At 40.5% G+C, this 27,399-nt stretch overlaps 1 protein-coding gene across 2 annotated transcripts in view; it reads right to left on the bottom strand.

The window, feature by feature from the left end:
• EDIL3 (EGF like repeats and discoidin domains 3) overlaps positions 1 to 26,738 on the bottom strand; it is a 325,907-nt gene extending 299,169 nt beyond the window's left edge. For both annotated transcript variants that reach the window (XM_060761741.2, XM_060761742.2), the window contains exon 1: positions 26,119 to 26,738. In XM_060761741.2, the coding sequence (XP_060617724.2) occupies positions 26,119 to 26,185 (67 nt within the window). In that variant the 5' untranslated portion in view covers positions 26,186 to 26,738. The remainder of the gene's footprint in view (positions 1 to 26,118) is intronic.
• Positions 26,739 to 27,399: the final 661 nt, after the last annotated feature.

The following is a 27,399-nucleotide window of genomic DNA, read 5'->3' as shown; positions in this document are numbered from 1 at the left end:
GGCCATAATTAACAGGTAAGAAAATCAAACAAGATGACTATCATTTATATCACTATGTAGTTATTATAAGGAATATAAAGTAACCAGAATAAAGTATATTAAAATATACAACTCTTCACAATTAATTTTGACTGGTACTAAACTTTCATATATTGCTCCATTTCTCCTAGCATCCAAATCACTCCATTTAGCAGAGACTCTTCAAACTGAGGCTAATGTCCTTCCTTGGCTAATTCCCTGAAATAGTTGTAACTGAAGATGACTGGGATTCAACTTGTGATCATGAGTACACAAAACACTGAGTTACCACTGAACTATGGCTCTCACAAAATTTCTCAAAATATACTGTGAGATAAGAAACTCAAATACATGAAGTACACTTTGCAGTCCTACAAAGGTATTAAATGAATCTGTGTAGTCTATGTTCATTTTATGGATTTGCTCATTTGATACTAAAATGGCCACATCTTGTACACTGAACTACAATTTTATTTTACACGGTGTAATAATTTTCCACATTACTGTTTAAGATCTATGGCTTTACTTACAAGTACCCGAGGTATTACTTGAATAAAGAAAGGCAGGGGAAGGCTTTAAATTAGTTAATTAATTATTAGAAGATGTCTGCCTCCCTCGTGCAACCAAATGAGTCACTAATTCTTTTTATTTTAATTTTCTCCCTTAACACTCATCTCACTAGAGCTATTAAAACTCTTTGCTTGATCACTGAATCCCAAATCTGTAAATCTCATCTTCTCAGCAGGGGTTTTCTTGCTGAGATCATTTGTGCAAAACCAAAGAGCTTTTCAAATTGTGTTTTGCAATCTTCTTGTCATATGCAGAACAAGAACAGTTTTTGTTTGCTTTCATCCGTTGGTTGCTACTTACAGCAGACATGCATAAACACTGAAGGATAAGGTCCTTCGATGAAAGTGTATTCTGCAATCTTTTCATCAAAATGGGTAAAATATGAAAAACTGAAGAGTAGCTTCTCAATTCATCGTGTTTCTCTTTCTCATTAATCCCATTATTGGTAATGTCATGATCAAAGGTGCATTTCTCTACTCAGTAGTGCACTTCCATATTGAAATCCACCTGAATAGAAGATTTCTGTTTCCTTCATTTCTTCGGTAGCTTTCTGTAGTGCCAAACCTTGCTGTGAATGGTTTTTAGAATGCATGTGGGTGGTACAAATAAGAGGGAAATAACAGATTGATGTAGAAGGGTGCACTTCAGATGCACCACTGGGTCTCAATCTAGATTCTGAATAAATACCTGAATCACCATTGCAAGATCTGCTAATAGGTAATAACACATCTAATGTTGGTGTTTCTTGTTTTTGTTTTGCCTATGAATATATTATGGTTTAATTTAAAATGAAATATTCTGTCACCTGAAGTGATGGGATGAGGTAGAGATTATGAAAATTTTAGCAATCCATTAAAAAATCTAGCTATTCCACCATATAGGAAAAAATATGTCTACCTCTCATTGTTATGCCTTTTGTGAAAATTCCCAACTTTCTGACAGATGAGGCAATGTATCAGTTCATTATAACTTACTTCCTTTGAGAACCCTATCTGATCACCAGTACTATTTTTCCCTTGGTTAAAACACACCAGATTGTGCCCTATAAAGAAATCACACACAAGTGATAGCTGCTTCATCTGTAAAATTGCTGGCAGCAAGCAAGGAAGAAGCAGCTACTCATGAGACTAATCAGAAAAAAATCACTTGCTTTGATTCGAAGGAATGAAAATAAAAGAGCAAGAATTTAAAGTTAAGTTATGTGTGGATGACATGGTGGTCATCACAGAAGATCCTATAGAGAGAATACCAAATTTGATGGGAATAATTACTACTACTACTACTACTAAACTTTATTTGTATACTGCTCTATTTCCCCAAGGGGACTCAGGGTGGTTTCCAGCATGGCTAAAGCATTCAATAACCAAGACAAAATCATACAAAATAACCATTATAAAACATCAACATAATACTATTAAAACGGTCATAATATATTTAAAATTTAAAAGCCAGTTCCAGTACTATTCCATCCAGCAAAATTTGACTACCAATGGCCAGAATTTCAAAGTGGGCCTACCAAGTATGGAAGTGTGGCAGGTTTGTGTATTTTTTTTTAAAGACCAAAATAGATTTTTAAATAGTCGAAGAGGGGATTAATGAATGATAAGGACAGATTTTTGTTATATACTAATTCCATTTGGTGTGGTTCATGAATGGGAATGGGGAGGTGGCAGGGCAGGAGAAATTATACTTGTATTTTGAGTGTTGAATTTCAAAGGTTGCATGTTGTTGTTGCTCATATATCACAATTAAAACATATAAAAATCTCTTTTAAAAATGCTTCCAATTTTATTGAAAATACAAAACATTTTGGATAGAACATGGGATTTGCGTGGGTTTCGAAATGAAAAACAGAGGAAGATAGAATTTAGACTCCCCTCATCCACAGGTTACACTTACTTTTATGCTCATATTGTGGAAACAAATGTAGAAAGCTTTAAAAAATCCACAAAATACACCCTCTAACTTCTCATATATGCAAAGATTTTTAATATATTTATTAAATTCATTCCTTCATGCATTCAGGAATCATTCACCCTTTAATGATGTTTGTGAAAATCTTGACATAATGATGTTTGTGAAAATCTTCCTCCAAATGCATGTCTAGAACCAATAGATTTATTTAAGCATGAATGTGAAGATTGTAGTCCATTACTAGTTCACATGGTTCCCAAATTAACAATGTTTTCCTAGGAGTCAGCTAAACTGAGCATAGTGGGGGGTTATCTAAAAGTTAAATATTAAGAGTGGGAGAAGAGGCACAGTATATATACTTGATAAGAGGGCATTACTGAAAGATAACAGGAAAGAAAAGGTTGTTGTATGTTTTTTCGGGCTATATCACCATGTTCTAGAGGCATTCTCTCCTGATGTTTCACCTGCATTTATGGCAAGCATCCTCAGAGGTAGTGAGGTCTGTTGGAACTAGGAAAAAGGATTTATATATCTGTGGAATGACCCGGGTGGGACAAAGAACTCTTGTCTGCTGGAGCTAGGTGTGAATGTTTCAACTGACCACCTTGATTAGCATTTGATGGCCTGGCAGTGCCTGGGGAAATCTTTTGTTGAGAGGTGATTAGATGTCTCAGATTGTTTCCTTTCTGGTTTTTTTGCTGTTGTAATTTTAGAGTTTTTTAATACTGGTAGCCAGATTTTGTTCATTTTCATGGTTTCCTCCTTTCTGTTGAAATTGTCCACATGCTTGTGGATTTCAATGATTTCTCTGTGTAGTCTGACATGGTGGTTGTTAGAGTGGTCCAGCATTTCTGTGTTCTCAAATAATATGCTGTGTCTAGGTTGGTTCATCAGGTGCTCTGCTGTGGCTGACTTCTCTGGTTGAAGTAGCCTGCAGTGTCTTTCATAGTCCTTGATTCGTGTTTGGGTACTTGGTGGTACCCAAACACCCATTTGGTGGTCCCTATGTAGCCTTGTCCACAGCTGCATGGTATACGGTAGACTCCTGAATGTAGCATTTGTTGGATTTTCTTGGTGGGTCTGTAGATAGTTTGTATGTTGTGTTTCCTCATCAGCTTCCCTATGTGGTCAGTGGTTCCCTTGATGTATGGCAAGAACACTTTTCCTCTGGGTGGATCTTTGTCTTTACTCTTGTGCTTGTTCTCAGTCTTGCAGCTCTTCTGATGTCTGAGGTGGAGTATCCATTGGTCTATAGAGCCCAGTTTAGGTGGTTCAATTCATCTTGGAGGAGGTGGGGTTCGCAGATTCTTTTTGCACAGTCTGCCAAGGCTTTAATTGTGTTTCTTTTTTTTACTTGAGTGATGGTTGGAGTTTTTATGTAGATATCTATCTGTGTGTGTGGGTTTTCTGTAAACAGTGTGACCCAATTGTTGATCTGGTTTACGGATGACTAGGGCATCTAGAAAAGGCAGTCTTCCTTCATTTTCTTTTTCCATGGTGAATTGGATGTTTGGGTGGAAGCTGTTAAGATCGTCCAGGAACCTGTTTAGTTCTTCTTCTCCATGGCTCCAAATGGTGAAAGTGTCATCCACATATCTGAACCATATCGTGGGCTTTTTTGTTGCTGTTTCCAGGGCTTGTTTTTCAAAGTGTTCCATGTAGAAACTAGCTATGACCAGGCTGAGAGGTCTCCCCATAGCTACTCCATCTTTCTGTTCGTAGAATTCATTGTCCCACTGAAAGTAGATGGTGGTGAGGCAATGGTGAAACAGAGCTGTGATGTCTTCTGGGAACTTCTGGTTGATTATTGAAATGGTGTCTGCTACCAGGACCATGGTAAATAGAGACACCACATCAAAGCAGATCAGTTTGTCATTGGTATTTAGCTTGAGATTGCTAATTTTTTTTCTATGAAGTGGGCTGAGTCCTTGATGTAGTGAGCAGTGAGCCCAGTATGGCTTTGTAACTGTGCAACAAGAAATTTTGCTAAGTTGTACGTGGGGGATCCAATGGCACTCATGATGGGTCTGAGTGAGGTGGAGTCCTTATGGATTTTTGGAAAGAAAAGTTACTAAAGATAGGAGGACACATAAAAAGTTCAGAGGAAAGCATCAGCATTATTTTCTGAATCCTTCTGGTATTTTTCACCTCGCAATTTTCAAAGAGGAGATAAGTGATTGCAGAATCTGAATTTGCAACCTTAAAATGATATACTCAGTTTTATTTAAAAGCTGCAGAAATGCAAATCAGGCAAGGATTGCAATTCAATGGTTGAGCATATACTTTGCATGCAGGATGTTTCAGGTTTGATCAGTTAATGTCTCTATTTTTTAAAAAATCTACAGTAACTTGGCTAAGAAAGGTTCATGCACAAGGCCTTGAAAAACTGCTGCCTACTCATGTAGAAACTATTGAGTTAGATGGAGAAATATTCTGACTCAATATATCAACTTGAGATGCCAATGTAGCTTTTGAGAAATTGCCAGAATATAGCTGAATTTCAGAGAACACCTTTTAGCAAATTGTTTACATTTCTACAGTTGACTTTTCACATCAATCCATTGTTTTGATAAATGTACTCTGGATCTGAGAAGGAACTGAGAAGGAACTGAAGCCTTGAAATTAAAGGAGACAATTCAAAGTCATTGAGTCAATTAAAGTATATCAAAAATGGACCACGGGGGGGGGGGGGGGTGACTTCACCTATAGAGGCAGTCCTTGAGTTACAAATATCTGACTTACATATGACCCATAGTTAAGAACAGGAGTGAGACAACAGGAAGTAATAAATAGTGATGGTGGTGGTGGCGGCGATTTTATTTCTTACCCTCCTTTTCTCATGGCTTGAGGTGGGTTACAGAGAAATCAAAACACATAAACATTGCAAAAATACAACAAATACACATATTAAAATGTATTTCTAAAAAAAGTACATATTAAAAAGTATTTCTTTAAAATACACAAAACAGAGATTAAACACACATTTAAAATTAATGTTTGAAAATTGTCTGTATAGGTCTGCCGGAAGGAATAGATCTTTAGATTGTTTTTAAATGTGAGCTGTTGGAGCTCTTCTAGCAGGTCATCCCACAATCTTGGGGCATTGATGAAAAGGTCCTTTGGGTGATGGTCACCAGATGGGTTCTGGCTGGTTGTAGTAACTGCCCCCCCCCCCCACAGAACCTCAGTGTTTGGAGTGGATTGTATGGGAGAAGGTGATCCTGTAGATAACCTGGACCCAAACCATGTAGGGCTATAAAGGTTAAAACCAAAACTTTGTACTTTGCCTGGAAACTAATTGGCGGCCAGTTCAATGACTCTAGTATAGGGGTAATATGCTCACTCCTAGACTCTCCTGTAACTAATCTGGCTATTGTATTCTGAACAAACTGGAGTTTCCAAACTTGGTACAAAGGTAGCCTAATGTAAAGCGCATTGCAGAAGTCTAACCTTGAGGTTACCAGTGTGTGCACTACCATCTTCCAAATCTAGGAAGGGGAGCAGCTGGTGTATCAGTTGAAGTTGGTAGTAAGCACTCCTGACCGTTGCATCTGCCTAGGCTGACATTTGGAGAGACGTGTCAAGGAGCACTCCCAAGCTGCAAACACAGTCCAGAATTGGTTGACACACCTCTATTCCCAGATTAGGACCCTTGATGGTAAGCACAACTGTTTTGTCTGGATTCAGTTGCAATTTGTTTTTCCTCATCCAGCCCATGACCTCCTCCAGGCATTCATTCAGAGGAGACACACTATCCTTAGTTGAAACTGTTTTTGAAGATATGGAGAAATAAATTTGGGTGTCATCATCATACTGGTAACACCCTGCCCATACCCACAGATGATCTCTCCCAGCGGCTTCATGTAAATATTAAAGAATATTGGGGATAGAATGGCACTTTATGGGATGCCACATAACAGCTCCTTTTTGGAGGATCAGCTATCCCCAAGTGCCACCATCTGGAACCTGCCTGAGAGGTAAGACCAGAACCACTACAGCACAGTTCTTCCAATTCCCAGCCCCTCCAGGCATTCCAGAAAGATAGCACCTTCAATGATATCAAAAGTTGCTGAGAGGTCTAGAAGTACCAATAGAGTTACACTCCCCCTGTTAATGTTGAGAGAGAGATCACCCACTAAGGCGACCATAGCAGTCTCCATATCATGCTCTAAAGCCAGTTTGAAATGAGTCAAGGAAGTGTGTGCAATCCAAGACTGCCTGGAGCTGGAGGGAAACTACCTTCTCAATCACCTTCCCCACAAAAGGAAGGTTAGACAGGGGATCCATGGAGGGCTTTTTCTGCAGCAGTCTAATTTCTGCTACTTTTAAACAGGATGAAAAGTTCCCTCCCTGAGAGATGCATTAATAATTTGTTGTATTACGAAATGAGAGAAATCTACTCCTTGGAAGGGAAATTCACTTCTGAAAGAGTTATCATGAGGGAAAATTGTCTCCACTGAAGCTTTCTTGCCAATTTTTGTTTCCATGACCAGCCAAAAATTTCAAAATCCACTTATCACAGGGACAGAAAGTAAAGTGACATCTTCTGAAGAGAGTCACAGTCAACAAAACGAGCACAACATTTTCCTGTGCTATCCAAAGAAGAGAGAGAGGAATTGCACATAAAACTGTTTCTGTTCTGACTTACATACAAATTCAACTTAAGAACAAACCTGCAGAACTTGTTTGGAATTTGGGGATTGCCTGTATTATACACTCACATAACAGAGAGCAGGCTTTTTGAAAGTCATGTCAAGACAATCATTGTATAGGCTTCTCATTCCAATTGTACTTTGACAGAAGCTGATTGTAATATTTCTCCATTAGCCATTGCTATTAATTTTTGTAACTATTTGAAAGCTTTTGCTTCATATGTGGAGGTGGGGACTGCTATAAAGCCAAGACAATAAAAGTGATTTTTATTTCCTGCATAGAACAATGGCAAGCTGGAGAAAAAAATGTTGCCATTAATGTTTGAATGACAAAAGGACTTTAATGAAAAGAATGTCGACCTTGACTACAGACGTGACAATATTCCTATTTTCAAGGTGCCATTTTCTTTTGGCTCAACATTCTAGGTGACCAATGGTAGCATATCAATTATTTTGCATACACATTTAAAATTAGGTATGATTAACATATTGTCTCTATTGTCTCTTTTCTCCACTTCCAGTCCATTTGTCCATTTACTGTAAATCAGTGGAAATCATCGAATGCAAAGCAGAAGAAGAATGTCTTTATATTGGGAAATCATTTTTGTAATGTATTCCGATTTCTGGGAAAGAAATTATCCATAAACATGGGTACAGTTATATAACATGTTTTAATTGTTTGCTTATTCATTTATCAGTGACTAGCCCACAGGTCATTCACATGCATACAATTAAATAAAATATATTAAATAATTTAAAAGAGCAACAATATAAAAGGACAACAATAAAAGACATCATAAATGTACTAAATAAAACAATTGGCATGCCAGTCTTGCCTATTAAAATTCAATACTGTTATGATACAATATAACATTAAAGATAAAATTCTTTAGCTAAGACCATAACAATAAACTGTAATGCTGACAATAAGTTTAGCCCAACTTTTCATTGCTGCCATGTTGAAAATAGAAACCTTGAGAGTAACCATAGAATTTGTATCACACGGGAGATAGATTCATTTCTGACATATTATTGTGACGTAGGTTAGGCAGAATAGATCCCAAGGATTTGGATCTTGATTCTGAATATAATGTGCAAAAGATTAAATAATGTGGCAAATCCACAATTTCTGGGGCCACACAAAGACACAAATGGAGGGCGGCGGGGGGGGGGGGGGGTTATGAGCTTATTTGCCATCAATCACAGCCACAGAAAGGGTAGTAAAATCTTGCCTAAGTTTTGGATATGTAGCCTTTCCCAAGTAAGCAGTTCTTTGATTTTGAAATTTTGAAATTTTTAACACCCAGTCTTATCTAGTTGTGTGCCATGCTTAAAAATGTATTCACGAAGCTTCTCTTTAGAGTTAAATTCTAAAAAAAAAGTTAGATGGAGCAGAGTATGATTGCAGCAATTTTAGATAGCTATTCAAAACATAATTTGGGAAAACTTTCTAACTGGAGTTTTTTTAAAAAAATTGGCAGCAGTTGAATAAAATTGAGTGTAGATGAGATCTAATAGAAGGCAAACCAATTTCTGCTTGAACAGGAAGTGCAAGGAGCGACAGGTGTAAGAATTAAGAGTTTCTTAAGAAATGTACTCTGAGGGGTCTGCAGTCTAGCCACCTGGGAGTAATCCCATTCCCAGACAGCAGAACCATACGGAAGCTGGAAAATGACTCTTCCCTGGCCTATTTTCAGGGCTGGGACAGCCAAGTGCCTTCTCAGATATCTAAAAGAATGTGTCATTTTACAAATAGTAGTAAGGAAGATATTTTATATTTCAAAGTGTATTTTGAGTTGATGTAAGACCTACACAAACATCTATGAGTACTAATATATTTATTTTTAAGGCATGTAAAAAAGTCATATTTCACATGTGCCTATTTCTTAATATTAGGAAATCCCCCGGAACTAGAAGATCAGTGTCAATGTTTAGTTAGCCAGTTATGGATTCACTATGTTAGGCAACACACTGATGAAACAAAGCCAAAACTCTGAATTTATAACCATGTCCGGAGCTGCTGGAAGGTTTTTTCGTTCTATAAAAAGTAGCCTGTAGTTCTGAGTGCCTGACATTTAGAATGGCAATAGTTCTTTTTAAAGCAATTATAAACATTTTATTCATGCAGGGGCTCATGTAGAGATACTACATAGAAATGAAATTTCCATACAAGTGTTTCCAGACTATAAACCTGCAAGTACTCCTACCGTACTACTATAGCAGACAACTGTACTGGACAATCAACAATTGGTATTATTTCAATGACTAATGGTCAGAATATCTTGCTGCATTAGTCACACAGTTATAAAAAGCAGCCCAAGCAAATGAAGGCTTTTAACAAGTCTTCGGTTTTCTGGGCTCCTTTTTACAATTGGTCATGATGACAATTCATGATAATAATGAGAATTTTTCATGACATTGTCGTCATCATCTAGAATCTTCTATCACAGTAACATTACTCACACTTAAGTATGCAGGAGTGATGCTAAGGAACCCTGTCACTGACTTCGGAAAGAACTAATTAAGGAATAGGCAAGAATGTCACAATGCACATTGGTCTCTCTCTCTCTACTAATGTCCATATGCTCTTGATAGCCAGTGTCCCTATATGTATTAGTCCCATTGTGCACCGATCACTTCACAGACTCTGCTACATAGTTGTGCAATAGAATCCCTTTGCTGAATACAGACACCATTCAGTTCTATTCTCTATGGGCATAAATCTACGGTCATAGGTCCCCAAGTGAATTCAGCCCATGATGATGATAAGGATGATATTCATTTATATTTGCCCTTTCCCCAAAAATATGGCTCAAGGAGCCCTGCAAATGATTAAAACCACTACAGATATATAATTCATACAAAAACATAGGTGTATGGGGTTATTTAGGAGCCCCCGGTGGCGCAGTGGGTTGATCAAAAGGTCACAAGTTCGATTCTGGGGAGCGGCGTGAGCTTCCGCAGTCAGCCCTAGCTTCTGCCAACCTAGCAGTTCGAAAACATGCAAATGTGAGTAGATCAATAGGTACCGCTCCGGCGAGAAGGTAACGGCGCTCCATGCAGTAATGCTGGCCACATGACCTTGGAGGTGTCTACAGACAACGCTGGCTCTTCAGCTTAGAAATGGAGATGAGCACCACACCCCAGAGTCAGACATGACTGGACTTAATGTCAGGGGACTACCTATCTATGGGTTTATTTAAAAGCAAATTAAATAATCTATAGTTTGCATTTAAAATTAATTAAAATTAATGAAAACTGCTCAAGCTAGCAAAGCCTTCACTAGCAAAGCAGAGAGGCATCCTAACCTCTGCAGGGAGGGATAGCCATCCAAAGTTTGGGAGCAACTACCTTGACACCACAAAAAAATCTAAGAAGGCAGAGGGACAAAAAGGAATCCTCTCCCAAAAATCTTACAATTCTAAGGAGCTCATGGAGATAAATTTAGTCCTTCCAATATCTTTTAGCACACATCTCTACATTTTGGTAGTAGCTTTTCTTTATGCTTTGAACATCCCCTATTCAGAATTCTGAAATCTGAAATTTTCCACATGGATGGTTAAGGTATTGACACCAAGGTAGTGCTTTCTGATGGTCTAACATACACAAACTTTATTTCATTCAAAAACAAACTCCCCAAAACAAACATTGTGTATAAAATTACATTCAGGCTATGTGGATATGGTGTATATTGAACATAAATGAATATAGTGTTTAGACTTAGATCCCATTTCCAAGATAGCTCATTATGCTATGCAAATCTAGGTATTACATAATCTCAAAAAAAATATTCCAAAACACTTTTGATTTCAGATAAGAGATACTCAACCTGTATTACTATGTACTTTGGAAAGTCAGATGGTCTAATAGAATCATGCCTCTTAGTTCTTCGATGAATTTAGGATAATTTAGGCTGTCTAAAATAATTTCCATTTTAGAATGCAAGTACAGCAGGCATTCGGGCTAAGAAAGGCAAGATAGAAATACCCAAATAAATAAATAAAATACAGATGTGAAAATAAAAGCTTGCAATAGGAAAGATTTTGGTCCAGTTAGGCAACATATCTGCCAATCCCACAGTTTCCATATGAGATCTCACCTTCAAAATGAAGCACCAAGCACTGCCCTCCCCCCCCCCCCCCACTCCCCACACACAAAAACACAATTCTTCCATTTCCTTTAAACATACTGTATCTGCATATAACTGAAAACATTTCATTTTATTTAGCTTAGGACATACACACAACAAGCATAGAAAGATTATTATCTTTTCAAAACACAAAAACAGCTTGTCTAGTGCTACTAATATCTAGTCCATGCAACAAGCCAACATTAACTGCAATTTAAATTTTAACACATTTACAGAAAACTGCAAAGATCTGTCTGAAAAACTGCAAAATCTCTTTAAAACCAAAGAAAAACAAACCAGGTTGTATCACAGTAATGCAAGGAAGAACAAAGTTAGAATGTTCTTCCTTTGCTGAAGATATATGATTCACAATATTTTGATATAAGGATTACCTTCAGCTACTAGGGATATAAATATTTATTTATTTCTTCTCATGTGCAAAAACAAAAGAAACAAATTAATGAAAATTTTGACATTTTGGATTTGTTTTTGAGAAAAATCTCTTGTGCAATCCCCTTTGTTTTTGCACACAATCCGGTTTTTGCCATTTTTCTTGTCACAAAAAAAAAGTTCTGAAATGTGAAAAATTTCATAGTGAATGATCACTTTTTTCAACAGCATGTCTTGGTGGGTTAAGATATTCTGTGTGACAAATAGTTTTAAGTATTCTATGCCTCATGAAATCCTGCTGCAGAAGGAAGGGTAAGAATTCATGTGAAGTAGAGAACAGTTTCCTTTTCATGTTTAGTAACTGAGAAAAACTGATTGTGGGCTAGGAATTCCTGCAACTTTAGATATTTCATATAATATCTGCATTTTGTCAGAGCCATTGTGGTACAGAGATCGAAGAATGGGACAATGATTCTGGAGTCGAGGTTTGATCCTCTGTTTGACCATGGAAACTGGGTAACCTTCGATGAATCACACACTTCCATCCCCATACATTGCTTTGATAGGTTTGTCTCAGGGTAACCATAAGCCCAAAATATCTTGGAAACACACAACAACAACACTGACAATCCATATTCCATATGGTATTGCATCTGTAATAGCAGGTTTAAAACATTATACCTTCAGTGTTCTAGCTTAAGATTGGGCCATTTCATACCCTCTAGCATTTCACAGATGAAAGCCAGGACAAAATGAGTGTTTGTTTACACATCACCAAGCTATCTCAAAACGGAGGTGCAAAAAAATAAGTACCGTAATCAGTAATAGTCTCACTCTTCCATATTTCTCTACTAAACAGAAACACGCTTTCTGTATCAGGTTCAAATGTCAAAACTTTCAGATGTGTCCCATGTTCACCCAATGGAATGCTTCCAAATGAAATAGACCATGGATTCAGTAAATATCTGTGGGAAAATTACCATAAAGACAATACAGATCCTGACCAAATTGCATAAGTTTTTAAAGATATATGTCACTTTTAGTTGCACAGTGAGGGAAATAGAAGAGAAATATGGAAGAGTGGAACTCTTCCTTCTAATTTAAAAGAAATCTTGTTTGTTTGTTTTTTGTTATGAGAATATCATCACACAATCCCTATTCCTATTCCTTGACCCCATTCCCAGAGACATGTTAGAGCTTTGTGCCATGCTACTTGTTCTCCTCAAATTCCAAGAGTTGGCTCATAATAGTGCCACAACAGAGGATAAACTAGTATCTCATATATTCTATCAACCAGACTTATAATTAAATCTTTAACAGCAGTAACTGGACAGTGTTTCCAACATATTAGTATTACATACAATACTGCAAGTCTGCACTGACATCTCTGGCCCATCCTCTGTTTTGATATCAGCCAGCATGCCAATGATTTAAATCAAGAAACAGCTTACTAAAATCTACAGAGATACTCGCATTAACACCTCAGCAAGCAAAAGTGGCAGGCTAAAACCTGGAACCTCAATCAGTGGCTGATACCAGATGAGAAACTCCCTCCTGGTCACACAGAAGACTGGGCAACTCGGAAGGCACTGCGCTCTGTGACCATGAGATGCAGCGCTAATCTTATGAAATGGGGCTACAAAGTGGAGTTCGTGACATGCAAGTGTGGAGAAGAGCAAATGACAGACCACTTACTACAATGCAGCCTGAGCTCTGCCACATGCACAATGGAGGACCGTCTTACAGTGTCACCAGAGGCACTCCAAGTGGCCAGCTTCTGGTCAAAGGAAATTTAGCATAATGCCAAGTTTTTAACTTTGTAGTTTTCAAAATACATTATAACCATATTCTCAATTTGCTTCTGAAACAATAAATGAACATATGATACACAGTGTATAGCATGCCCTGTGCTTTTCTTCATATTTCATTCTTTCACTCTGTCCCTCTACTAAAAGCATTTGCCCCCTGAGAAGTCCATTTCAGTTGCCATCCCTGCCAAGGACAACCTTCTCCTTATTTTTCTTTTGTCGTGTTTATTTGCTTATTCCTTATTCCTTTTTAGAATAAACATTTTCTAGCTTTTCAGATCAAGTCTGTTTTCTTTGGTGTATGGATTAAAAGGGTTTGTTTAGGACATTTCACTAATGAAGGAAATAAAACATTTGTTATATTTTTAATTGATTTCACCATTTGCAAAGACTGCTCTTCTGCTATCCCTAACCAGTCAAATGTTGGTAGCAGGAAAACTTTGTGGTGAGCATAATTCAATCTGTTTTGTGGATCACAATTCATTTTCCTATCATCTGAGAACTATAACCCACTAATAAAATGTTTGCATGATGACAAACAGTTAAATAGGACACAGACAATGTATACATTCACTGTGAAGGACCACCTGTGTTAGCCATCTGAAGGATAAAGTTCAAAAGGTTTAATATGCTAGATGAGGATGCGCCAAGGAAACAGACGACATTATGAAAATCTGTTGTCCATGTAGCCTGGAGGAACACAGATAAGCAGGACACCATTTAATATAATGACATCTGAGTTTGAACATGAGTCATAATGGAGACAGCTAAAGAAATAACAGCTACAAGCTATCACCTATAAAAGAATCACATTAAGCTAAATTGGAAAAGAACTGCTGGGTCATCTCACCTTCCCTGTCTACCAAAGGAGGATTTTCTTCTGCAAAATCGACATGTTTATTCTTATGTTTTACTCCAATTGTGGAATTTTCCCATGGCTTTCAAAATCTTAATCTCATCCTGATCACTTAATTCCATTTGTTTTCTTCAGATTGATGAAGAAAATAGGGAAACTAAGCTGGAAAGGAAGTGAAACAATAAGGGATGAATGGCTTCTATAACTCTTGCCAGTTCTGCAAAGTGTAACTGTTGACAAATTACCAGGAAAAGATTTAATACCGTAGCTGTCCAATAGAATTAGGTGAAAATGAAGGAAAATACATATATTTAAAATTATATGTATAATGTTAATATACATATATTTAAAAATAGATTAAGGCAGTATTCTGTAATACATTCTTTCAAGTTGACTACATCTATAGTTGTGTTATAAGAGTAGAAAAAATTGACACAATCATTTCCCAACTGATCTATTTGTTCCACTCCAGTTGTTGCATTCTACTCAGTTCCCCAGATTTATACAAAACTCATGATGATGCTTTATAATAAGCACATTTATTGGTCTCTCAATCTCTCTCTACCAGTCACTACTATTGCCTCCTCTGACCGCAACATCTTCTCATGGTGTTAGGCTGATGTATTTCTCTGTTTGGGTGCTAAATGAGCAGTGTTAAACTGACACAGCCCAAATTTATTCATGCAAAATGTAAGTTTAACAGAGTTTGCACATGTTATTTTATATAGTATAATTAGTGTTCAAGATCTATTGCTTTACTAAGCAATGAAAATGAAATTATTTTATAAATGCTGGTCTTTCTACATGATGGTGGGATAGCCTCGGGCTGAGTTGGATTCCAGTGGAAATTGGACAAATTCATACAGGCTAGTTCTACACACAGTGATGTTGTATGTATGCATGGGTCTCTAAGTCACCTGCTGACTTAAGTGACACCATGGATTTCATAGGGTTTTCGTAGACATAGAATACTCAGAGGTGGGGCAAGGAATCTCCACTTTCAAGATGTTTGAACATCTTGAACATAGTGACCAGTTCCTAAAGATCCAAGTGCAATCTCATCAAAAGGTTGATTCCTCACATTATGGTATAGTTTGCACTCCATTGGAAACAAAGGAAAATGAAGACTTTCCCAAGTTCAAGATAAATTACCATGTTCTCAATTTACACTACCAGCCTAGAGATATTAAGACATACAGTCTGCATAATTTCAATGCAATCAGTAAACTATTTAGATCTGGGAACTCAATAAGATATAAAATAGCTTAATATAGCTTTAAGAGGACAGTGTCAATGAAGTTGCTTTATGCAGTGCCAGAATATTAATTCGACAAACCCAGTCCATCTTTTGACTCCATTTAACCATACAGGCTCACATAAGCATATTATATTCTTAAATGTGTTATAAACTGATGGAAATCATCACAAAAATATATGTATCTTTAGAAAAAATATAAAAAGATGATGCACTCCTATTCTCCTATTTCTGGCTACAGAAGTAATGTGGAATTATTTTGTATTTGCAGCATGTATATGAGAGCACTTATTATCTGAGATGGGATAATGTTCTGGGAAAATCAAAATCAAATTTAAATGTGGCATATCAGTAATCTTTTTACGATTAGTAAGACAAAATTGTACCTTCAACTCTTCATAGAGAAATTGGTGAATTTTGGAAAGTAGTCATCTGAAAAGAAGATTCTATGTCGCTTTGACATATTCAGTTGGCAATTTTTTTTATAGACCTGAACATTCAAGGAACATTATTTTTGATATTTCAAAGTATAGGTTGATTATATCACTCATTCTGATCATAACAGCAGCCATTACAAAATCTGACATTGCAGAAATATCAAACCTGAAATCTCAAAGTCGCTGAAAATTAAAGGTAAATTTGGCTTGGGTTGATTTATGACGCTGTCATTTTTGGAATTCAGTCAATCATAAAATGATCCAGACAGTCATTTGTTGTTTATGTGTTGGCAATAGAGATCTTAGTGCTCAAATTTCAAATTACTCCACTGGCAAAAGACTTAACTGTTTGGCTTATATTGTTTTGGATTGTCAAAATATATTTTGACTAAATTAATGGGGGAAAACTGTTCAAAGGCTAAATTTCAATGTGTGCTATGAATGCTGAATTCAGACTTTGGGAAACCAGGATTTTAAATCCCCACTCAGTCATGAAACCCACCTTGGGCAGGTCAGTCTTTCTCAGTTTGAGAGAATGGATCCCTTCTGAACAAATCTTGCCATGAAAAGTTGGAGTCTGCTCAAAAGCATATAACAGCAATGAAGTGCTATGCAAATCTGCATGGTTTTTAATGTATTTAATTCAAATACATTACTAAATACTCAAAACGCACCACATTCCATCTGATCATGGAAGTTAGTCAGGGCCAGCCCCAGTTTGTTTGTGGATGGGAGACTGCCAAAGAATCCCACATGCTTTAGGCTATATATATATATATTATTTATTTTCTGATGTGTTTTGTTTCTTGTATTCTGTATTTTATTGTATTTTAAAGGGCTTGGCCTCATGTTAGCTGCCCCAAGTCCCCAGTGGGGAGATGGTGGCGGGTATAAATAAAGATGATGATGATGATGATGATTATTATTATTATTATTATTATTATTTCAAAAAATGAAACTGGCAAAACCATTTTTGAGGATTCCTTGCTTTAAAAAAAACCTTTGAAATTCATGGGATTGACATAAGACTTGAAGTCATATATGCACACACTCACACACAATACTTGGAGTTTGGAAAAGGAATTGGATTGCTGAACATAGTTCAGTGAGCAAGCATTCCTTCTACATGTTTCCTGGAATCATTAGGAAAAAACATACGGTAATTTAAATTACACCATATAACATGATTAAAAGGTAAAGATTTCACCTTGACATTAAGTCTAGTCATGTAGGACTCTGAGGGGTGGTGCTCATCTCCATTTCTAAGCCAAAGAGCTGCCATTGTCCGTAGATGCCTTCAAGGTCATGTGGCCGGCATGACTGCATGGAGTGCCGTTACCTTCCTGCCGGAGCGGTATCTATTGATGTACTCACATTTGCATGTTTTTGAACTGCTAGGTTGGCAAAGGCTGGGGCTAACAGCCGGAACTCACCCGGCTCCCCGGATTTGAATGGGCAACCTTTTGGTCAGCAAGTTCAGCAGCTCAGTGTTTTAACGTTCTGTGCAACCAGGGGCCACATGATATCAATTTTCAATTTGTATGGCAAGAAATGAGTGATCTATTTTGATTGAATTCTTCTTCATTCATGAATGGTGAAAGCCACCATTCCAACTCTTGAGGACCTCTGTGCACCCTAAATCCTTCTACAACAGAACACGAAGCAGAAGGAAGTATGGATTCTGACAGTGTGAGATTCTGAAATATGTCAACTGGAGCTGAATAATATTTCTTGAAAGTTCCTAAGGTTCAAGTCAATCAATAGAATCCTGTTCTCAACCAAGAGCAAGTATTTTGTATAGTTAGTTATAATTTTAATTCCAGGTTTCCAAATTAACAGTGGTATTTAAATTTTAGAGAATGTTTTTATTACTTCTGGAATGTTAGAATAACTGCTAAATATGAGTACTGGGAATCCCAAATTTACAAGAAATTGCTTTGGATCAACTCAACAACTCAGTGTTCCCATCTTGTGCCTTCCAAAGATCTTAAGACATTTTTTCACAGTTCTTCTCCCTGTGTGATCTTTCTCTATAGTGACATAAATAACCTGCAAATTATAAATTCACATATCATTATTTCATTGTCACTATTAATGATGGGGAAGAGGGCTTTGACTTAATTAGCGATTGGAGACTTTGATGTCAATGAGGCACTAAATCTTGTCCAGGTTTTAATTTGAACTTTTAAAAAAGTAATGCCAGCTGCTTGAACCTGTTTGAATGACAAGCTTCAGCACTTTGGATAGCTCCTGGAAAGTTTAAGAGAAAACCAGAATTTACTGATACTGCAGCAAACAGAAAATACTGCCTAGGGTCGAAATTCTCGGTTTGCTTAACTTGGTCTTACTGAGTTCAACAAGAGGTTTCAAATCTGTTACACTGCTATAAATTTTTCTTGATATGTTATTACTTTTCTCGTCATGTTTCATTGTTTCTTTAAAGTCCAAACTATTTGCAAAATAGACATTACATGCCCACTGCATATAGCAATGTTTTTATTACTTTTGTGGTGTTTTATATTTTTAATGTTTTAAACTGTATTATGTTTTATATGTACTGATTTGTTGGAAACCACCTTGAGTCGCCAATTGACTGAGAAAGGTGGCCTACAAATACAGCAAATAAATAAATACATAAATATGTGTTTAGAAATACGTTAGAACAACCCAGAACAATGTATAGGATAATAACATTTTAAGTTGGACTAATATATTAGTTTGAATTTGAAATAAATGATCCCCAAAACCTACATTAAGGAGTAAATAGGTGCAAATGAAGATGGAATATCTAGTTGCAGGCTTGAGAAAAATAAATATGGAAAATAAAACTTGTAAAAGATATAAACAAGATTTCCATAATGGCTATTAATCCTTAAATGAACTAGCTACATTCAGCAAAGGGATTTTGGTTGAAAATTCCTAAGTTAGCCAAGTGATTTAATTTAAAAATTTCTGAGGTAAGAGTTAGCTAACTTCAGACATCTTCATTCATATAGCGCAATGAGTTAAAACCCTTGTACTGGCAGGACTGAAGACCAACAGGCTGGAGGTTTGAATCCGGGGAGAGCGCATAAGAGTTCCCTCTGTCAGCTCCAGCTCCCCATGTGGAGACATGAGAGAAACCTCCCACAAACATCAAAACATCTGGGCATTTTCTGGGCAATGTCCTTGCAGATGGCCAATTCTCTCACACCAGAAGCAACTTGCAGTTTCTCAAGTTGCTCCTGATACATATATTATATATATATATATATATATATATATATATATCCAAATTATTAGATTAAGAAAGTTTTTTTTACAAAAGAAGTGTCACAATGTTTGGAGTGAGGTGGAGAAAGTGCTACTTACGACTGTATCTCGCTACCTGTTCTTTGTCCCTGAGGAAGTAAGAGACCATCTAAGACAGATTGACTCATCAGCATTTGCCAAACAGTCTCATCTTGACTAGTATGCAGAGTTGAAAGCAACTGTCTTTTGGTTCTGACAGTTCCCCAATATTATCACTTTAGACATGTGATTGTTTTCTGAAAAGTATTTGTTCTATCAGACATCATTGTGTTTATGAACAGCAGACTCACACACAAGAAGAAGAAGAAGAAGAAGAAGAAGAAGAAGAAGAAGAAGAAGAAGAAGAAGAAGAAGTTTATTTTTCTACCCCGCCGGGGCGGCTTACATGGGGCGAGGGAATAGTACATTTCTCTGGGTAGTTTCATTGAACTCTGTGGACTTTATGGTCAAGCAATCCCAAGCAGCTTATCCATGATACCTGCCTACCTACCTACCTACCTATATGGACCAGAGATGTGGGCTGTGTAAGAAATATATACAGTATATATACATTCCTGTGTAAGACATGTGTGTGTGTGTGTGTTTCTTACACAGTCCACATCTCTTGTCCAGTAGCATCAGCCCCCTCAAAGCAAACTTCTTTTTTGTGGCAAGCATTTCCACAAACCCAGCTTGCCTTTCCTAGGCAGTTTGCTTATCACCAAAAAAATTAACAGTTAATAAAGTTTTTACAATCTTTCATGGCTGGAATCACTGGGCTGCTGTGAGTTTTCCAGGTTGTATGGCCATGTTCTAGAAGCATTCTCTCCTCACATTTCACACACATTTATGTCAGGCATGCTCAAAGGTTGAGGAGTCTGTTGGAAACTAGGCAAGTGAGATTTATATATCTGTGGAATGTTCCAACAAGAATCAATCAGGGCCAGCTAGTACCTCCAAACAAAGATTCCATTCCCTCAGGTAGCAATCTGCCAGGCTTTGAATCTGCAAGGCCATTCAATGATAATCAAGGTGACCAATTGCAAGATTCACATTTGCCTCAAGCAGACAAGAGTTTTTTCTCCCACCCAGAACATTCCACAGATATATAAACATCACTTTCTTAATTTCCAACAGACTCCTCAAACTCTGAGGATGCCTATGAGGCTTATGAAGTAATCTCTCTCTCTCTCTCTCCCCACCCCCGCATTGTCTCCTCCATCACCTTTGAGATGGAGGGTGTCCTATTTAGAAACAGAAGTCAGGTTAGCAGAAAAATCCCTGGGTTGCATTTGCAAACTGTTCCAAGGGTTTTTTGGGGTCAAGCCTTTGGAGATTAACTACAGTGCAAAAATAACTATGAAATATGTGCAATGATTTTTGGAATGGCCCCGAATTAAGATTGTGGATGGCATGGTTTTAATAAGTAATTATAATGTTTATATGTGAATTTTAACTCTAATTTTTAACTCTAATTTTTTTTTGGATTGAATTGTTTGTTCTCTAAAGGCATCAAATAGGTGCCATTTGTAAAGCCGCCTTGAGTCCCCTTCGGGGTAGAGAAAGGTGGAATATAAATAAATCAATAAATTATTCTGTGCCCAGTCACTGTCCACCTTGGATTTTAAACAGGGACACAAACAGGAGATCAACCCTGGACCTTCCACAGATATATAAACATCCCTTGCTTAGTTTCCAATATACCTCACAACCTCTGAGGATGCCTGCCATAGATTTGGGTTTGTTTGTTTGTTTTCGTGCCAGGAGTGACTTGAGAAACTGCAAGTTGCTTCTGGTGTAAGAAAATTGGTCATCTGCAAGGATGTTGCCCAGAGGGTGCCTGGATGTTTTTGATGTTTTATCATCCTTTTGGGAGGCTTCTCTCATGTCCCCACATGGGGAGCTGGAGCTGACAGAGGGAACTCATCCATGCTCTCCTCGGATTTGAACCTGCGACCTATTGGTCTTCAGTTCTACAGGCACAAGGATTTAACCCATTGTGCCACCAGGGGCTCCTACAGATGTAGGTGAAACATTAGGAGAAAATGCTTCTGGAACATGGCCATACAACCCGGAAAACTCACACCACCCAGTTTATAAAGTTGCCCTTAGGTGACATTAAGTCCATCCGTATCTGACTCTTGGGGTTGGTGCTCATCTCCTTTCTAAGCCGAAGAGCCTGCATTGTCTGTAGACAACTTCAAGGTCTCGTGGCCAGCATGACTGCATAGGGCACCGTTACCTTCCTGCCAGAGTGGTACCTACCAATCTATTTCCATCCCCTGTATGGATACCAGCCAGCACACCAATGACTTAAATCAAGAAATAGTTTTCTAAGATCTACAGAGACACTTGCTGGAACACCTCAGCAAGCAAGAGTCCAAAAGTGGCAGGCTCAAACCCAGAACCTCAATCAATGGCTGATACCAAATGAGAGGCTCCCTCCTGGACACACAGAAAACTCGGCAACTTGGAACGTGCTGAATAGACTGTGCTCTGGCACCATGAGATGCTGAGCCAACCTTAAGAGATGGGGCCACAAAGTGGAATCCACGACATGCGAGTGTGGAGATGAGCAAACCACAGACTACCTACTAGAATACAACCTGAGCCCTGCCACATGCACAATGGAGGACCTTCTTATAGCAACACCAAGTGGCCAGCTACTGGTCAAAGGGCATTTAATAGAATGCCAAGTGTACAAACTTTGTGGGTTTTTTGTTTTGTTTTGTTTTTAAATACAATACAACTGTTTGGTTCTCTCCCAACATGATATATAATTGCATGTTTTTGAACTGCTAGATTGGCAGAAGCTGGGGCTAACAGCGGGAACTCACGCTGCTCCCCAGATTTGGTCAGCAAGTTCAGCAGCTCAGCGGTTTAACCCACTGTGCCACTGGGGGTTCCTTACTTTATCCCAATTCTTATGTCGTCATTAATGGGGTTGGTTATAGCAAACCCAGTTTGCCTTTCTGAAAGGAGCTAGGCTGCTTCCCCAAGGACTTAAGAATAAAGAAGACAACCCGTGTGTCCACAAACTGTCGGAACTCGGGACATAAAGACCATCCCAGAGGGACGCTGCCCCAATTCCCATTGGGATGGTCCTCTCCTCCTACTTAGGAAACACACAGTCATTCTGAATGGTGGCGGTCAGTAGTGATAGAGTTGCTGGGATTGCGGTTCCCCACGAGACCCGACCAACATAAACGGGAGAGAAGGGGGTGGGGAAGGGAGTCGGCAAGGCAGTGGCTGCGATACCTAGAGCAGCAGCGTCTCCACCACCAGCGGCGGGTTTGTGTGTGCGATGCAGTGTGGGAGGCAGAAATGTGGCTGAGTGGCTGCAGCAGGGAGATCTCTGAATAGGACGCAGGCGGCGGCGGCGGCGGGTTGGGCTTGGTTGCCGCAGCTGGATGACCCGACTTTTACCCGCCGTGACTCAATGCTTTGGCATCCACGGGAGTTGTAGTTTGACAAGGTCTTCGCCCTTCTCTCCAAAGAGGGCTGGTGCCCCGCCGAACGGCAAGGATTCCATAGCATTGAGCCAGGACAAAGTGAGATCAAACTGGTAGAAGAATTATTACACGCCAGGGTTGCTTTTCCCTTCTCTTTCGGGGTCCACATTCAGAGGGCGACTCACTCTTTCACTGCTATTGCTCCAGGAGAAGGATTGCGGGGTTCTGAGGTTCGAAAGTTCTCTTGGGGTACATCTGCACTGAAAAATTAATGCAGTTTGACACCACTTGAGCTGCCTTGGCTCAGTGCTATGGAATCGTGGGAGGGAGCAGAACTCATTGGCAGACTAGGCATGGGGAAAGTTCTTCCCTCCAGGTGTTTTGGACTCCAACTCCCACAATTCCTAACAGCCTCAGGCCCCTTCCTTTTCCCAGCTGAGGGGGAAAAGGAAAGGGCCTGAGGCTGTTAGGCATTGTGGGAGTTGGAATCCAAAACACCTGGAAGTCGAAGTACAGGTTAAGGTACAGGTAAAGGTTTTCCCCTGACATTAAGTCCAGTCATGTCCGACTCTGGGGGTTGGTGTTCGTCTCCATTTCTAAGCCGAAGAGCCGGTGTTGTCCGTAGACACCTCCAATGTCATGTTGCCAGCATGATTGCAAGGAGCGCCTTGCATTGACCTTTTAAAACGGCAAATCCCATGATCCCATAGCATGGAGCCCTGGCAGTTCAAGTGATGTCGAACTGCACCGATTCTCCCTTCATCACACTAGAGAATGAATCCACTTTAAATCCAGTTTCTGCCTCCAGTAGAATTATGGGGTTTGCAGTTTAGGGAGGAGCCTTTGACAGCCTCCACTAAACTACAAACCCCAGAATTCTGCAGGAAGCATAAACCGGATTTTAAGTGGATTCGTTCTCTAGTGTGAGGATGGCATCGGACAGTATTCGAATGGCTCCTCTCTGCAAAGCAAATTCCAGGTCCCCGAAGAATGGCAGCATGGCAGTTTAAAGGGGAATAATCAGAGTGCTGCAATGTTCAAGTGTGAATCATGGCAGCCCTCTTCCCTTTCAAACCAGACTGCTGCTTCTATGACCACCATGCGCGTCTCATTTCCAAAGGAGAGCTCTCTTGGAGAGAGATCATCCTCTAATGTCCAGCTGTTGGGAATGGCCTTGCAGCTTCAAAGTCGGGTTGATTGCTGCCTGGGGGATCCTTTGTTTGGAGGGGGCGTCTGGAGGGATGGGGAATCCACTCTTTATTTTGGAGGCGAGGCAAAAGAAACCCACGCGAGCGCTCCAGAGGAAGAACTTCAAATACCCAGGTCTCCCTCTATCCCTATATCCATCCACCCCCTGCGGTAAATGCGAGGCGAACCAGGCGTTTCTCTCTCTCTCTCCCTCTCTCTCTCTCTCTCTCTCTCTCTCGCCCTCCCTCCCTTCCCAGCCTTGCCTGCTTCCCAAGGAAACTCAAGACGAGCAAATCACTGTTAAGAAGAGAGAGAGAGAGAGAGAGAGAGAGAGAGAGAGAGATGAGAGGCTCCTTTGGGAAGAACCGGGGGAGGAGAGAGGAGGGAAGCAGGATAGAAATCTTCCCTCCGCCAGCAGAGATCTCTGTCTGGGAGGAGGAAGCCCAGCAGTGAGAAGGCATTTTCTGCTGAAGGGATTTGCATCCTCCTCTCCCCAACAAAGCAAAATGGGTCAAGGCTGGACCAAACTTTTAAAAAAGAACCATGTCGCTAAAGAAAGCACTTTTGCTGGCTTGGACGCGAAATATTCCGTTTCCAATCTACCTCACAACCTTTGAGGACGCCTGCCATTGATGTGGGCGAAACATAAGGAGAGAATGCTTCTGGAACATGGCCACACAGCCTGGAAAACACTTGAGGCAAGTGTGAATGTTGCCATTGGCCTCCTTGATTGGTATTGAATGGCCTTGCAGCTTCAAAGCCTGGCTAGTTGCTGCCTGAGGGGAATCCTTTGTTTGGAGGTGTTAGCTGGCCCTGATTGATACTTGCCTGGACATTCCACGGATACATAAACCCCACTTGCCTAGTTTCCAACAGACTCCTCAACCTCTGAGGATGGTTGCCATGCATATCTGCGAAACGTCAGGAGAGAATGCTTCTGAAACATGGCCATGCAGCCCTGAAAACCCTTTGAGGGAACTGTGAATGTTGCCATTAGCATAGAGTGGCCTTGCAGCGTCAAAGCCTGGTTGATTGCTGCCTGCGGGAACCTTTGTTTGAAGGTGTTAGCTGACTGATTCTTGCCTGGACATTCCACAGATATATAAACCCCACTTGCCTAGTTTCCAACAGACCCCCTCAACCTCTGAGGATGCTTGCCATGGATGTGTGCTAAACGTCAGGAGAGAATGCTTCTGGGATATACCCATACAGCACAGGGAAACTCACAGCCAAGAAATATTCTTTTTCCCCAGCAACTTTTTGGAGAGGGTGGCACTGTTTCCAAAGCACCGGCTGGATGCAGGGATTGATCATAACTTTCCTCTGATCTCGGGTACTCCTTCCTCTTTATCTGGGCGAAGAAATCAATAGATCGAAATGATCTAATGGCTGCCTGTCTGCTGGGTCTAGGCAATTTCCCCCATCTATCTGCTCAGTGCTTAGTACCCCTTAAAGACACACGGTGCATGGATCTCTCTCAACCAACCCGACAATTTCAGAGGGCTATGAAGTAATCTCTCCCCTCCCTTTCTCTCTCCTATTTTCTCCTCCATCACTGCACCTTTCAGGCGGAGGGTGTCCTATTTAGAAACAGGAGTCGGGTGAGCTGGAAAATCCCCGCGTTGCGTTTGCAAACTGTTCCAAGGGGTTTTCAGCACCCAGTCACCGTCCACTTCGGATTTTAAACCGACCTTCCACTGATATATAAATCTCCCTTGATTAGTTTCCAACAGACCTCACAACCTCTGAGGATGCCTGGGCGAAAAGTCAGGAGAGAATGCTTCTGGAACATGCCCATACAGCCTGGAAAACTCACAGCAAGCCAGATATCATCAACCTCATTTCCTAGTTCTTATTATTCTATCTTGCCTGATCTGGATTTCCAATGGTGGGCGACACAGAATGAGGATTAAGGCAAAGCAAGACCCCTTAAGATAACACCCACGTCGAGGCAGGTCTGGGGAAGAAGGAAGGCTGGCAATATTCCTCCTGGCTTCCTTTACACCCCCCGGTGCAAAACAATGACTTGCATCGATTCACTTTCCCGACCGACTTTGTCGCGACTTTAAAGACACGAAGAGGGGTGCTCTCCCTCCCCCGGGAGTTCAGGCCCCACAATCCCTCCCTCGGGTGTCCACGGAAATGGGAGATTCTCAGTCTTGGGGGGTGCTCTGCTCACCTTTGGCGATCGAGGGGGCTCCGAGGCTCATTCCCAGCAGGAACCAGGTGGCCACCCAGCTGCCCATGGTCCTTTCAGAAGGACGAAGCCAAAGAGAGAGGCGAGGAAGGAGTTGAGAGTCGAGGAGGAGAAGGAGGAGGGCGGCAGGGGCGCGATCCTTCCACCTGAAGAGACACCTTTTCCTTACAGATTAAGGAGCGTGGGGAGGCTGGGGACTCCCTCCCTTGCCTGCCTGATACTGGATGGCTCTTCTCTTTCTTCTCCCGCCTCGCCTATTGGTCGAGATGTCCGAAGAAACCCGAGCGCGGACCACAGTGCTGCCGCGAGTGGGTCATCGCTCGCGGGAGGGACTGCGCTGCCTGGGTGGGGAAGGCAGGCGAGGAAAAGCCTCTCTCTCTCTCTCTCTTCTCTGGCTCCCCTTCCGCCTCTATAGAGGGGATTGGGAGAGCCGCGGTTGCCTCTCTTGGAGGGCTGCTCCCCTCGTTGCTGCTCCTGCTGCAGGGAGAGAACAATGAAGGAGGCAGAAGCGTCCGCCGGCTGCCAGGCGCGCTGTATACAAACAGAGGCGGCGTGCGCCTGTCTGAAGCAGAGCTCCGCACTCCGGCCGCCTCCGCCTCCTCCTCCTCCTCCTCCTCCTCCGCCCCGATCCCGCCTCCTTTGGGCCGAGAGGACAGGGGAAGGAGGGGAGGACCGCGGCCACCACACCCTGTCCTCTCATTGGTCCATCTTTGGGGCGACGCGGTGGAAGGCGAGGGGGGGGGGGGGTGAGAAGAAGAAGAGGAGGAGGAGGAGAGGCAGCGTGGCTTGGAGGCAATGCCAGCACATCTCCAGGCACCAAACGTGGGAGACCAAGGAGGAAATCAGGGAGGTGAGGGAAAGAAGATTGGCCAGCCAGTCCCCCAAAGTACAGGGTATTAAATCTCCTCTGACAAGCTGGAATGTGTCCAGAGGAGGACGAATAAAATGATCAAGGGTCTGGAGAACAAGCCCCATGAGGAGCGGCTTAAAGAGCTGGGCATGTTCAGCCTATGGGAGAAGACATGATAGCCATGTATAAATATGTAAGAAGGGGAAGTCATAGGGAGGAGAGAACAAGCTTGTTTTCTGCTGCCCTGGAGACTAGGACGGGGAGCAACGGCTTCAAATTACAGGAAAGGAGATTCCACCGGAACATTAGGAAGAACTTTCTGACTGTGAGAGCTGTTCAGTAGTGGAACTCTCTGCCTCTAAGTGTGGTGGAGGCTCCTTCTTTGGAGGCTTTTAAACAGAGGCTGGATGGCC

Source organism: Anolis sagrei, chromosome 2, assembly GCF_037176765.1.
Source record: "Anolis sagrei isolate rAnoSag1 chromosome 2, rAnoSag1.mat, whole genome shotgun sequence".
NCBI classification, from domain to species: Eukaryota; Metazoa; Chordata; class Lepidosauria; order Squamata; family Dactyloidae; genus Anolis; species Anolis sagrei.
Note: the sequence above shows the minus strand (reverse complement) of the source record. Positions and strands in the feature narration are given on the sequence as shown.